At 37.0% G+C, this 14,818-nt stretch overlaps 1 protein-coding gene across 2 annotated transcripts; it reads right to left on the bottom strand.

Moving 5' to 3' along the window:
• Window positions 1–2,170: 2,170 nt before the first annotated feature.
• Window positions 2,171–13,297, bottom strand: tmem128 (transmembrane protein 128). Of its 2 annotated transcripts, XM_015042565.1 has the most exons (5): window positions 13,090–13,296; window positions 9,518–9,650; window positions 6,280–6,441; window positions 4,135–4,244; window positions 2,171–2,673 (listed from the first exon to the last, which is right to left on the bottom strand). In XM_015042565.1, the coding sequence occupies exons 1-4, from the start codon at window positions 13,187–13,189 to the stop codon at window positions 4,145–4,147; spliced, it is 495 nt and encodes a 164-aa protein (XP_014898051.1). In that variant the 5' UTR covers window positions 13,190–13,296; the 3' UTR covers window positions 2,171–2,673; window positions 4,135–4,144. The 2 variants fall into 2 exon arrangements, with proteins under 2 accessions (XP_014898051.1, XP_014898052.1); XM_015042566.1 differs by lacking the exon at window positions 2,171–2,673 and having other exon boundaries at window positions 4,134–4,244; window positions 13,090–13,297.
• Window positions 13,298–14,818: the final 1,521 nt, after the last annotated feature.

The raw sequence follows: 14,818 nt of genomic DNA, 5'->3' as shown, positions 1-14,818 counted from the left end.
TGAAAAAAAAAATAAAAAAAAAAAAAAAAAAAAAAAGGGGGGGGGGGGGGGGGGGGGGGGGGGGGGGGGGGGGGGGGTAAAGACGATCACTAGATGTTTCTGGGTCCTGCTGAACATCGTTAAATCGCGGGTCTCACTGACATGTGATTGGTTCCCAACGCGATGCAGTCGACAACCTCGGCGCTGATCTACAGCAAGTGATCCCATCATCATCCCAGCTCCCGTCTTCGTGGGTCAAACAGATAAAATAGACGCCGCACCGGGACGTCCTGAATGAGTCGCTGAACAACGTGGTGGAGAAGAAAGCAAGATTTGTGGCAAAACACTTACCCCCCCCAAAAAAAAAAAAAACTTTAGTGGGATGAACTTTGTGTTACCGCGCTGCAGATTAAAGTCATCCGTTTGAGTATTGACTTGATCACTGGTGATCAACATGTCGACAGAGAGAAGATCCGTTCCTCATCAGCAGGCTGTGGAGAGGGACAGATTAAGTTGGAAACACTGATTGAATCTTTTTTTTTTTGGGGGGGGGGGGGGGTGCGCGCTTCAGGCCAATCAAGACAAACAATTCGGTGACGTTTAGGCCGCAAGGTTCGGATGCATGTTTGGCCTTTTGCTCGATGTCTTCTGCTTGCTGAAGTTACCATTATGTGGGAACGCAATCAGCAGCCACCCTTCCTCTTCCTGTATCGTTTTAATGGTGTTTAAAACAGAAACAATCGCTGACAATATAAAGGCAGCGGCTCTGAACATCAGAGTCAGAGCTACTACTGCTTTAGATTGAAGCTATTTGATGTTTACTGGTCCAGTCAAAGCCCACACCTAAATCCAACCAAGCATCTGTGTGCAAAGATTTGACACAGGTCTGGTGTACTTCCAATCTACCTGGGCTATCCTGAAAATTAGAATTTGCAAAAAAAAAAAAAAAAAAATTGTAAAACTGAGACAAATCTGGTTTTGATAATACCGCTACCCAAAACGTTATGTTTTCACAAGGGCCTTTGATCTGAACAAAAATCTGTCAGTTACACAGTGTTCCTACATCAGGGGTGTGAAATTAATATTCATTTTGGGCCACATCAAGATAATAAACACCCTCTAAGGGCCGGTTGTTGCAGAATGTAAAACTATCCATAAAACAGTTGGATTACTACAGTTTTCTCTGCATTTTGAAAGCAATATATTAAACATCTTCTCACTATTCAAATAAAACCTAATTTGATTAGATTAATAAATAAATATTTATGGGTTCTATTTATGTGGCCATCTGGATTCTAGCTGAGGCTGGATGGAGTTTGTTTTGCCTGGGGGTCTTGCATTTTGACATGTGCTCTGCATGCATCTGTTTTGGGGGAGATCCTATTTAAAAAAAAAAAAGTAATTTAGGCAAATTGTGTGTTTTTGAGTAGGAATGGAGATGAAGAGCTATTATGATAAGCCGCCAGGACCTCATTATCCTCCGGTGCTGACCGCCTCCCCGCCCTCCTCCTTCTCCAGGAGGCAAAAGTGCAAAGTGTCAAGTGCCTGAAGCAAAAGCCAAGAGAAAATGGGCCAAAACACACTGACTGGTCTCTGAAATTTAGTTGGACGGCCAGAATGGGACTCAAACGACGTCGAATAAAACGTCTTCCTGTGTTCCGCTACTTCCACCCCACTGAGAATCAACGGATTCCTAAATTTGAGATTCACGCTCAGAAGAAAGTATGTCTCCTTTGTGCAACGTTTCGGACACAGCAGCTGCCGTTTCAGGTGGAGGTGATGACGAGAAGGTTCAAGTGAAATATTGATCTAAACTGCTTTTCAAAGGCCGAGACAGAACTGACTGAGATTAAACCCGTCATGATAAATTTTTATTGGACAATAACTTCTCCCAGTAATTATTGCGATAAACGATAATATCGTTTTACTTCCTCAAGAAATATATATCGATAATGGCACAATAGTGCTAGTTTGCCCTCTAAAAGACCAATAAACTTTTATTATTAACCCTGGGGAGGAGAACATTTTACAGTGGAAGCTGGAGAATAAAACATGACAACCAAAAACAATAAATAAAGTGGAAATGAAAACCACACACAACCGAAACCACAGATAAAATGGATAATGGTGTTTCTGCAAACAAAACTGCAGTTCAAACAAAATCAGAATGGAAATTATTGAGCTCCTTTTATTTACCATTCAATTAATTTATTATTGTGACAGGCTTATCTGAGGTCCAAAATTCACTTTGCAGATGACAGAAATGTTTTGTTGGAGAACATAATGTATCCCAAAGGAATTGGGTCCAGTTAACACATTTAAATTTATGTTCATTTAAAGCTGAGTCAAGTTCACACATTCCTTGAAAATGGTTGCAAGAGTTTATTTAAAAAAATATTAAAACAGTAGAAAACACAATAAAGTGTCAGCAGATGTCTTAACCTAAAAATAAACACCTTTCGTTTTCTAGCATCAAGTATCTTGGCATTTTAGATGTTCGCATACACTACAAATGTGTGTTGCAAACACAAAAAGCAGAAGGATACAAAGGAACATCACAATAACAATGCCACTTTAAAGCAGTGAGTTTGGATCAGTCTTTTGCATGTAGATAAACTGAGTTGGTGAGAGATTTAGAGAAGCGGGGAACCCTGGGGAGAACGCCTTGCTTTTTCTCATTTCTGGCGTTTTGCCCTAAAAAAGATGGAACAGAAAGGATGGCATCACATTTTGCAGGTGAAGAAGGTTCACAATGAATTGGAGAACAGCAATGCTTTAATTAGACCGTCTGACAGCTGCATTCCTTTTTAAAGCTAGGGTGGAAAAGAAGTTTTATGCTACCAGCAAATTTATTACATATAGAGTGTAAATTATTTACACTTTATAAGATCCGAGCGGTAGCTGAACAGTTTGCAGTCCTCGGTGTTCAACTCGGGTCTCGTTTTGCACCACTTTCAACAGAAGACCAATATGAACTGAAAGGATATCAGCCAGAAACGCACACTGTGACCGTTGTAATGCAAATAAATAAATAAATAAATAAGAATTGTCCCATTTCACCAGACATAACCTTAAGGTTTATCTCCAAAATACAATTATGACCCTTTGTCTGCACTGATACATGTTTGGCACCAAACAGCAAAAGTGTGTGTGATTTTAAATAAGAAAGTTGAAACATGAACTCGTTTGACCACAGAACAGTTGTCCTCTGTCTGTCAGTCCATCTGAGATTACAAGTTTGACTCCAAAGAACCTAGTTGTGTTTTTAGGCTGAGCTGATATACGTTTTCCTCCTTATGTAATATACTGCTCAAAAAAATAAAGGGAACATTTCACTTTAATTTTGTGTGTGGCTCCAAATCCAGGCCTCCATTGGTTAATAAATTTGATTTCCATTGATGATTTTTGTGTGATTTTGTTGTCAGCACATTCAACTTTGTACAGAACAAAGATTTCAATGAGAATATTTCATTCATTCAGATCTAGGATGTGTTATTTGAGTGTTCCCTTTATTTTTTTGAGCAGTGTAGTTTCCAGATTCATTACCGCCACCTGATTCACATTTGCTTCCTAATCCCAAACCCACATGGCTTCGCTACACCGCTTTCTGAAGTTAGTCCAGTTTCACGTTTTGCTTTCTAGATATTCAGAAACCTAAACTGTTTGCAATTTTACACTAATGAAGGGACAGATATTGGCATGAGACATTTGCCTTCATAAAAATAGTTCTCCAGTGGACACAGCTTTCCTAATCATGAAAGACTGATAACATCATTATTAAATTTTGCTATTTTAAACATAGAACTACTTGAACTTTTCTGTATTTTCCCTCCTCATTTCAGGTGAGCTGTTGTAAATAGTTTCTAGATTTGTGTGACTGTTCAAAATAAAGTTATTCCACCAACTTTTTTTTTATTTACTTATTTTTACAAGGTATAAACCAAAAAAGAAGGAGAGCCAAAAACTTTTAAATGGTCTTGTGTGCGGTCTTAAACTTGTCAACAACACCAAGGTAAAATTGCAAATAAAAGTTTTTTTTCTATAAAACCCTTTATGTAATGCGCGACATCTTCAACAAATTAATGACAATATTAATACAGTAAGCAAATATCAAAAACAAAGTAAAAAATGACCACAAAGTTTTATCGTTCTCACCTTTCATCATTCATCCAAGCAAAGAGATGAACATGACGACGCCCATGAACTGTGTGAAGAGGATTAGTGGAGTGAAGAAGGACCACACTGGCCACAGTGCAATATTAAAGCTGCAAGAAAAAAACAAAACAAAACAAAACAACACATGTAATCAAACTTAACAGATCTGCCACTGAGTGGCTAAGTGAGCTTTTCACAGGCCGTCATTGCAGAGCATGCAGATATTAATATTTGGATGAACTAAACACTATTATATTATGCAATGTAACTGGAAAATGTAGCCAATTAGTAACTAAAATTAAATAGCAAAATAAAATGTAATGAATTATCTGTAATTTATCTATGTGATGAATAACTGCAGCTATAGAAAATCTAAAAATTCTAAAGTCTAAAAGTTCCAAGTCCTGCGAGGAAAGAACATCCACATCTCCGTAAAGCTCAAGTATTCTCTAGTAAATGGCGGTGCTGACCTTGGACTTGGAAAAAAAAAAAAAAAAAAGAAGCACAACAACCCACCAACACCAGCTAAAATGGCTCGCAAATTAATCATGACTGGACCAAACACTTGATTCTGTGCCTTTTCATTCTTCCTCCAAACTCTGAAATATTGATGTAGAAATCAAATTCAAAATGTCCCTTCATGATAAAAGAGGATTTTGGATAGAGTTGCCAATACATTGACAACGTATGGTCACTCCAACATCAGAATGTGCAATGTTCATATCACACTGTTTAGAGTGAAGTAACAAACTAGCATTTTACATGCTAATCCAGCGTTTAGCCAGTTGGGCCAAGTCTCACAGAGGCAGACGCTCACACCGAACACAAATGACATTGCCCAAAGTGCTGAGAAAGAGAGGAAAGAAAATAACAGGAATATATCACAACTGATATCATCATGACAATTTTGAACATCATCATCGCCATAACACAATTTTCTAAAACCACGCAGTCCTAATTTTGGACCACAGAGTGACAGTGCAGCCCTTTTTCATTCATGCAAAGGATGTTGTTGTTCTAGTTGCATCCATCTGTCTTACGCTCAATCCTTGAAAATTTGCCCCAAAAATCAAGAAGTTTTGCCTTTGATTGCAAAGGCAAAACTTTTTCAAAAAAATGTTCATTAACTGAACATTTTTGGACTAAAAATATTTTTGTACTGGTCTTGCATAATACTGTAATTTCCCGAGAAGCTGATGGACTCTCAAGACACACCAGCAGCATCGCCAGCTCACATCAGGGACCATACTTTATTCATCTACCACATTGTTACTTCTGGTTATTTTACATCTTATTTTATTGCTTGTTTGTTGTTGTTATGGTGCTTGCTTTCAGATGCTGTTTCAGCAAGCTGCACCGTGGGTCCGTGAGGATGGAAATGTCAACTTGGATCTACGTTAAACAATAAAGCTGACTTTGACTTTTAAGTTTGAAAATCTTAAAACTGCAAAGGAGTAAATCCTGCAACGTGACGGAAAGAAAACGAAGGGGATATTCTTTTTTTTTTCTTTTTTTTATCATCCTTCATTCTTGGTTCCGAGTTTGCCTTCAAAGTACTACCTCCCTATTAATGTCACTCTGTACATTTCTACCCTGGCAATCTGATTTAGTCCTGCATCATACTGTGGAAGTAATTGTGGGAGAAAATTATACCAAAAAAACTTGTTGTTGGAAAAGGTTTGTTAGTTTGTTGAGATTTAGATTTACCTTTATAAACATACAGTCATTACAAAGAAAATAGCAAGTTAACAGAATATACTGGCCTCTTAATCAAGTTAAACTAATGTTGAACAACTGTATCACCCTTGTTTTTTAAATGCAAACCTATTACTGTCTTGAAAATGCTTAAAGTACTAACAAGACTTTAAGCATTTTAGTATTCTTTAGAATTTTTTTTAAATATAGTGGTATGTCTTATCGATAGACTGGGCAGCAAAATCTTTTGTAATAAAATTTTTATATTTCCTACTACTAAAAAAAAATTATAAGGTCATTTAAAGGGGAAACATAGCTACTTTGGGCGGGAAAATTCTTCCATATTGCAGAAGCAAAAACCTGTCCTTGAATTTTAGGTGTTTTAGAACAAAATACAGCTTTAGCTAACATACACTTGCGTTTTTCTCTCTCTTCCTGTGTGTGTTTTACCTGCACGATGCAGCAATAAAGGCCGCAGTGGTAATGGGAGGAATGGCAGGGTACTCCTGGTCATAGTGCTGAATGCCTTTGAACCACTCCAGGTACACAATGCAAAACATAGCCAGACACAAGCAGATCCCAAGGAGTATCAGACCGACGTTAAACCACCAGCTGAAAAAACAAGGGAAGGTGCATTTATTCCATCAGCTGTACATGTTCAATAGAAACAGAATAGGGTATCACATCACGGCCTCCCTGCAGTATCACATATCAGTGGTTTCTTTTGTACTGAATCCACTGTTCAAGAAGTTCCTGAGTGAAAAAAAACTAATGTTTGACAATGACTAAGCACTATTTGATCAGAGCTCCTTTCTTAAAATGTGAATGTCTGAACTTGATATTTACGTGCAATATAAAGAATACAAATCCACAATCCTTCCTCCTTTTAAACTACTTATCACAGCAGAAAATAAAGACACAATGTGGTAATTTTATCCTGCGCATTAGTGTACACACCCATAAAATACATTTTTGAAGCAACCTTTTGTTCAGTCTTCTTTGGTAGAAGTCTATTAGTATGTTGCATCGGTCTATCTACTCTTCGCAAAAGTTTTCAAAACATATAAGATCCGATTAGTCCACAGCCTGCTACGGGTGACCTCTTAAACTTTCTCTAAGATTTCTCACAAGAAAAAAAAAACAAACAACAAAACACGGCAACACTTTATGTGATGGGGTGTGCAGAAGACTGACACCTGTCATGAACATGAAAGAGTCTTTATGAATGTCTGTGACTTCAATGACAAGTTAATGCAAAGTTGGCACTTTTAATGGACTTTCAATGTAACTTTTAGAGCAACTTTGCATTAAAAGTGTCATTTACCAAATGACACTTCATGACAACTGTCAAACATTTATAAATACTTCTTCATGTTCATGACAGGTGCTATGTCAGTCTTATGCACACAAAGTCAAATAAAGAGTTACCAAAAACACAAAAGCAGCAATAAAAATAAGGAAAAATGCCACAACGCTACATGGTATTAAAAGCCTGTCTGGAGAGATGAGTCTTGAGCTTTGGGGTCAGAGGTGGAGCAAAGGTGTAGAGGGAGATTGTCGCAGAGTCGGGGTGCTGCCACTGAAAAGGCCCAGTCACCTCAATGCCTTAGCCTAGTTTTTGGGACGTCTAATAAAAGTCGGTTTGATGACCTCAGGGTTCTCCCGTGTACAGGAAGACTAAAAAGTTCAGATAAGTAAAGTTGAGCTTTAAAAACAAGCAGTAACATTTTAAAGTCAATTCTAAAAAGAGCAGGAAGCCAAAGTAAAGAAGATAAAACAGGTGTTACACTCACATGTAGAGGTGTTGATTAAAAGTCCAGAGCACGGTGGGACTTCACCTTCTTTTGCTGATACACAGCATTGCATTTGTACCAAACATACATTATACTGCCAGATGTATTCCCTTGTCTGCCTTCACACACATATGAACTTGAGTCACATACCATTTTCAAACCATAGGATTTAGCATCACCCTTTGTGCGTCCATGTTTAGGAGATGGAAAGTTTAACCTAATGATTCGGAGTGGAGAGCAAATATGTTTTGTGTGCTTTTGTCAACTGTGACCCAAAAGTTCAACTTTGGTTTAATCAGACTAGAACACATTCTGTCACCAGGTTTTGTGAAATTTCAGCCAGTCCTGGGTGTTTTTTTGTTTTGTTTAAGGTTTTTTCTTCCTGCTGTTTTGCAACCTGACCTCTTCCCTCGGATCTTTCAGTGTTGCTGTCGCCTTTTTTGGCATTCTGCTTGACAAGCTCGTGTCTCGTCTTTTTATCAGTTCTGGAAGAACATCCAGTTTCTGTAATGTAACTGTCCCATTTTTATCCAAACTTTTAATGACTGTCTTCTTTGTGCCATTGTTATACGCACAATGCTTTGCTTGACAGACTGACACTTGACTTGACACCTTTGTACAATGAGATCTTTTGGAACTTTTCTGAAAACTATGATTTTAGATGAAAAAACTAAAAAAAAAAATGTAAATGAGCATTTATAAAAAAAATTTAAAAATCCACCATTGTTCACTTAACCTTATTTCAAATTAATCAGATTAACTGTAAATCCTGACAATGTGAACTTGAAAACATCAAATATCTAAATGAATTCAGTAGATAATGGAAGGTTTCCATGGCAATCCAACCAGGTTGCTGCAGCTTTACTGTTTTGTACATTTCTCTTCAAGTAGATTTATTTTTTTCTGCCGAATTGCACAAGATCAAAATGAAAGCAGAAGTTTTCTAAAATGATTTATCTTATCTTAATTTTTGTCCTACTCAGTTTGACAGAGGTGTATACATTTTTTAGATTAACTGTCAGTTACCAAATTATGAATCTAACTTGAGAAAACTAAGGCTAAAACTAAGACAAATTGTCTCGTGACTTTAATTTTGTTGCAATTTTGCACCCAGTTCATTAAAGGTCCAGCCACAGCATTTCAAATACCCTGAAGACATTAGCCTCCTGTAACAACTTTTTTTTTTAGCAATTTTATTCTGTGTTTAATCTCAGCTTCACCAGATTTAATGGATAATTCTCAATTACACTCCTATTAATTACTTAATTATAATCAGTATGCCAAAGTGCAAGAGATGATCTGAGTCAGACTTTGGCAAAAATGAGACATGAATATATTTTGAGGGAATGTAAAGTTGAAGGGTCATGAGCTACAAACAAGACACAAAGCATATTGTCTCTTCTAATAGCAAATAACCCGGCAGTACATGAACTTATGCTGAATGAGTTAATTACCTTGTGTAACTGATCCTCTTTGATCATGATCATGACGTGTAAATGTTTACTTTTCTGTGCAATCTATACTGTGAAACCATTATATTCCATGTTATTAAATTTAGGGAATAAATGACCCTAATATTAGACCTCTTTGACCTGATCATGTCCTTTTTTATTTAGTATTACAAATGCACAGTAATTATAAGAACACTGATTGTTTTTATTTATGCTTTAGGATGTAAAGTAGTATATCTGGAAAGGGGTGTACTTTTTTTGTCACTTATCTACACCACTTTAAAGCTACACTGTCTCCATAGTTACGATAACTTAATGTCTTCATTCTTCTGCTCTGATTTGGCTAAAAATATCTTAAAATTCACAATGCTAATGTGTGAAATTTTATGCCTACTAAATCTAGTTTCGACTTATGCTAAAGTATTTTTGGGAAATCGGTTTTACCTTTTGACATCATCGTTCTCCATAATGACGTGCAGGAAATCTGCATAGTACGTCACAGCTACCGACGCCACAATCCAGAAAACGGAGTGCTTGTTGATGCGAGGAAGGGGCTTCAGATCTTTTTCCTCCTGACCTGAAAGGTGACACACGTCAAAAGTTGGAAAAGTGTAGCGACTCAACACATCTGACAGTAATTATGTTCTAAGAAGACTTCCATGCAATACAGAATTAAAAAACAAACAAACAAAAAAGAATTGGGTGCTTAAGTTTTAACTTAATGTGGATTTACCTTTGTGGCTCTAATCTACCTTGGGTCAAAACTATTCCTACAAATACATACTTACAAACACTAACATTTGCCCAAATGTTGTTTAAGAAGTGGCTGATTTTTATAATCATCAAGCATCTGTTGTAATTCTGTAATTCCTGGCAGAATTGGTAAAACTCACTTAAACTGGCTGTTTCCAGGCACAGACCACTATTGTAAGCATGAGCCCCAAATCCTGAAAAGTTTTAAGATTACATTTAACCCTCTTTATTCATTCCAAAATTAGTTAAAATGATTGTTCTGTGGGCAAATCTAATTTTGTGACCAAGTTTCAGCCATCTGACCCAAACTCTCATCCTCAGAAACAGAACGATTGCTTGGAGAAGTCGTGTTGAGACTTGTCGACCTAAAAAACACTGCACACACCGTCATGCACGGTGGTGGTAGTATGATGGAGTGAGGTTTGATCACTGATAGCAGGACTGGTGCATTGCACATTATGGGTGGAATAATGTGCAATGCATAATAATACATCAAAACCATAATAATACATCTTCAATCAGATATAGATGGGTTTGGTCCAAGTTTGGTTCTGATGATCAAGACAAGGATCCCAAACACACATCAAAACTCTTTTGGGGAAGGATAAACACGGACCATAAGGCTAACACTCAGTTTCCGGAGTGGTTTCTCACCCAACCCCATTGAAAATCTATAGACTACACATTTAAAGCCAGGTATGTACCAGTGCACACACCAATTTAACTGATCATCATTGGTAGTTGGTCAAATATAAAACCAGAATTCTGACAGAAACGTTCTGATGGCTACAGAGAAGCCTGTAGGTTCTCTGTGATTTGTTATGGATCATTTAAACAAATATTAGTGACGGTGTATGTCAATCTTTGAGGGTGTAACCTCAATTACATAAAATCTACTTTATGTAATTGGCTGTTTTTGCAAGCAGTGCAATCAATCCCTGTGCAATGTAAAAGCCATCATATGTTTAATGTTTATAATAATAAAAAGTAAAAGCTCAAAATATGACATTAAAATTGATGAGTGGATGTAAACCTCAAACCAGAGCTGTATACTGGAACTTCAGAACTTTCAAAAAGTATATATATATATATATATATTTTTTTTTTTTTTTTTTTTTTTTTTGGTGTACGTTTGACCAGGTTGTTGTGTGTTGCAGATTTCTGCCCAGATCCCTCTTGAAAAGGAGATCTAGGTCTCAATGGGGTATACCTAGTTAAATAAAGGAAGTAAAATTTAAAAAAAAAAGTATTAGTATCAATGAAAACTCAAAAGGAAATACTGGAAAACTATGAGAAACAGAATCTTACCTTATAGTATAGCTTTTACAAGCAAATATGAGCTTTATCTTGGCTTAACAGAATGTGCAAATCTCCTTCTGTCAGATTTAAGCAGCTTTTGAGGTGAAACCGATAGGTTTCTTGAAGATAATCTTGCCTTTTGGAAAGCTATTAATCTCTATAATTTACTGGCTGATTAAACGTCTCTGTTTAATCAGCCTGTTTTTGGCTGCTGAAGTGGCTAGACTCCTCTGTGCAGAGTTCCCAATGAACTCACTGGCCTAGAAAAGAAGCTGCACTAAGATTTAAAGTTTAGAAAAAAATATGTAGCCATTCAAAAAAAAACAAAAAAACATCTTGTCAATGACCCACAGGAATATATGAGAGCAGTTTCTAGATCATATATCAGAGCTGACAAAGATCCTGATTATAATTAAAACAATTATGAATTGCTGGATTTATGCCAGTGATAGCTTCAAAGCTAGAAAATTGCCCACTTTCCTAAAAAATAAAAATTAAAAATTAAAAAAAAAATACTGGAAAAGAAAGAAGTAATATTCAGTAGTGACATCCATTCTGCAATCTAGTGAAGGGTCAGAATTTAATTGAAGGCGTGTTTTTAATGTAAAAATTTGGTAAAAGACTGTGACAGATGGACTAATTCTGAAATTTGAGATAATGATTGTGGTAGTCAGATGAACTGAGAATGGTCAGTTTATGTAGCAAGCATTTTTCTACCTCATACATGTTTTCACATCTTGTAGACAACAAACCTCGGTGTATTTTACTGGAGTTTTATTTCAGACCAACACAGAATTACTGCAAAATTAAAGGGGAAGCATTGTTTTTACAAATAAAAATCTAAAAAGACTAGTCTGTATTAGTACAAGAACTGATTTACTTTGATACCCTTAAGTGAATTGCTTTGCAACTGACTTCTGAAAGCCCATATTTACCATGTTTAGGGATGATTAAGTTACTGAACAATTTTCCCCGATACGATCGTCCACCTGATAGGACAACTATTAAAAGAAAAGCACTGTTCAAAGAAAGCCGTAGGAAGTGCCATTTTCAGGTCAAACAAAATCATTTGCTTCAATGGTCCGACTACTGTCCAGACCAATTCCATAGGTAAATGTAAAGAAAGGTTTGAAGATTAACACAGAGGCTCACTATTCAGTCAACTGAACTTGAGCTACTTTAAACAGAGAGCAAAAAAAAAAAAAAAAAAAAAGAAAATAATAGTTTTACAAAGTACTGAGTGGGCCATATCATTTTCCTTCTACTTCACATTTAAACATAAATTTGCATTGATCTGTCATGTTAAATCGCAATAACACACACGCAAATTTGTGGTCGTCAGGAGTGACACAATCTGAGCATGGAAACCTTTACAAGGAACTGTGGCCGAGATTGCACTGCTTGCAAAAACAGAATAATCCCAAAATGATTAGAGATGCTTATTATAGCATTGCAAATGCAGCCAGCCACTTTGAGAGACGTATGTAACTTTCCTGAAACGCTCCCTATTGTTAGGTCAGACATTACTTTGTGATGAATAAATAACTTTGCTATACAAGAGGTGTCTAATTATTGTCTTTTGTGCCATGTTTACTGGTTTATTGCATTGACGGGAACTGGTGTATAAAAACAAAAACTGTCATAAACCCACAAACTAAATGACTTCCATGTCAGCTATACACATTGACAGAGGCAGTAAGTTAAAATTACTAATATTAGACTTTAATATAGATATACATGCCTGTATGATGCACCTCTTAACTTTTTTAAAATTCTGCTCTCCTTTTAGCAGTGTGTCATATACTATGTCTAAAACTACTCCTCTAATGACAAAACATTTGACGGGAACAGCTGGAACAGACGGAGGGGTGAACTGGTTACCGTCTTCCAGTTCCAACGTTCCAACAAACTGAACTACTTCAATAAGCTAACGTAGTTAGCCGGCGTAGCATTTTTAAGCTTACTCTTTTCGCCATCGACGGCCGACGTCGTCGTCTGCATGAGCAGCTCCGCATCTCTCTTGAATCTGTTCCGCAGCGTCGCCAGCTCGCTGTCATTGAACATTTTGTTGTTCTTCAACTCACTTTAGCTCTGAAAGCCAACTGAATTGAAGACGCTTCCTGTTGGGACGCAGCGTCGCTTGTCAATGACGTAAGAACGAGGACCGTTGTATTTTTTTTTTTTTTTTTTGTATAGTAATGACCATAAAAAGACATAACCAAATTATTGTACACAATGCCCATGTACTGTGAAAACAGAGTACCTTATTGAATACAGTTAACATATTCATAAGTGTGACAATCATTAATTTTCTAAGATAAAGTACAGATTTTACTAAGCTAGCTTCTAATTTTTGGCTTTGCTACTTTATAATTATAACTTAGCATCTCATAATTCTGAGATGAAACAAAATTTGGACTTTGAAAAGTTTTTTTCAAGACTGGAATTGGCTTCCCCAACATGCTTAATGTCTGCAAAAAAACTACTTATTTTTGATTACACTAGTATATTTCAGTTTTATCAGTGACAAATAGGCTCACTATCCAATCAACTGAACTTGAGCTTTTTTTAACAACAAAGATGAGATAAATTTCATGCAGGATCATTTTTTCCAAGAAAAGGTTTACTTCACATGTACTCTGCAGCATGTAAATAAAGGCCTCCATGCATCTTATCTATAAAGAATTAGCCTATCTTACCATCTTGTATCAAATAGAAAATTAAGATTTTTTTTCATGTTATTTTCCTTCCTTCAGTCATTAACTTTACAGAATACATAGTAGCTGGCTATGTGCCACACCTCATCTTGAGTTCACTGTATACCTTTACATAGAGCAAGAATCTGACACGGTTGTCCTACTTCTGAACTCTCTGAAGTGAGAAGTTAAAGCGCACACACTGATAAATAGTAAGTACTTTCTGGTTCAGTTTTATTTTAGCTGAAAAGCAGTTATAACTGACCATCTTTGTGGTCAGGCTGTTAATCTTATAACTAAAACACCATTGTAGTCAGTTGACAACTAGAATAGTGCTCACCATTATGTGGCTAGGACCTTCTGACCCTAGCAACTTATGACAAGTTCCTGGAGTTTTATGAGAATAATGCAATGTTTTTATAACAACTCCCTGCCTCCAAAACAGTAAAGATGTGATTAACTCAATATCCTGTGTGGTCTGGATCAAAATACAAGACTTAAATCCAACTGACGTAGGCTGAATGTGAAAACATCATTTTAATACTAGCAAACTTGAGTAACAGCTCAACTAAAACCCAGAGAATGCCATATAGTGTTACAGGTAAGCAGCGTGGTGAATGAGCATCAGTGTTAAACCTTCTGGGATTAGAGGAGCTTCATAAAGCTGGGCAGGTTTACTCATTCTCTGCGAGTGTGTGCGTGGGCGCGCGTTTGTGTGTGTGTAAGCATGTGTGTACAGGGTAAAGAAACTGCTTATTCTAGTCGTGGAAAATCAGAAAGCATTAAAACTTCACCTGAGGCTGACACCAAGCGCCTTGCTTCTATGGAGCTTCTGTGTCTCCGGCCAAGTGAACCCCGTTCGCAGTGCGGAGGAATGTGCATTAGCTTCATCCCGTGTAAGAGTCGGATTCAGCTCAGGTGCACCTCTCTCTGCGTCTCTACATCCCCCTCCCCACGGCAACATCCAATCCCGCAGATAAGGTGCCATTCCCCGGTT

This window comes from Poecilia latipinna, unplaced genomic scaffold, assembly GCF_001443285.1.
Source record: "Poecilia latipinna isolate Pla-1442-1.1 unplaced genomic scaffold, P_latipinna-1.0 Scaffold595, whole genome shotgun sequence".
NCBI classification, from domain to species: domain Eukaryota; kingdom Metazoa; phylum Chordata; class Actinopteri; order Cyprinodontiformes; family Poeciliidae; genus Poecilia; species Poecilia latipinna.
Note: the sequence above shows the minus strand (reverse complement) of the source record. Positions and strands in the feature narration are given on the sequence as shown.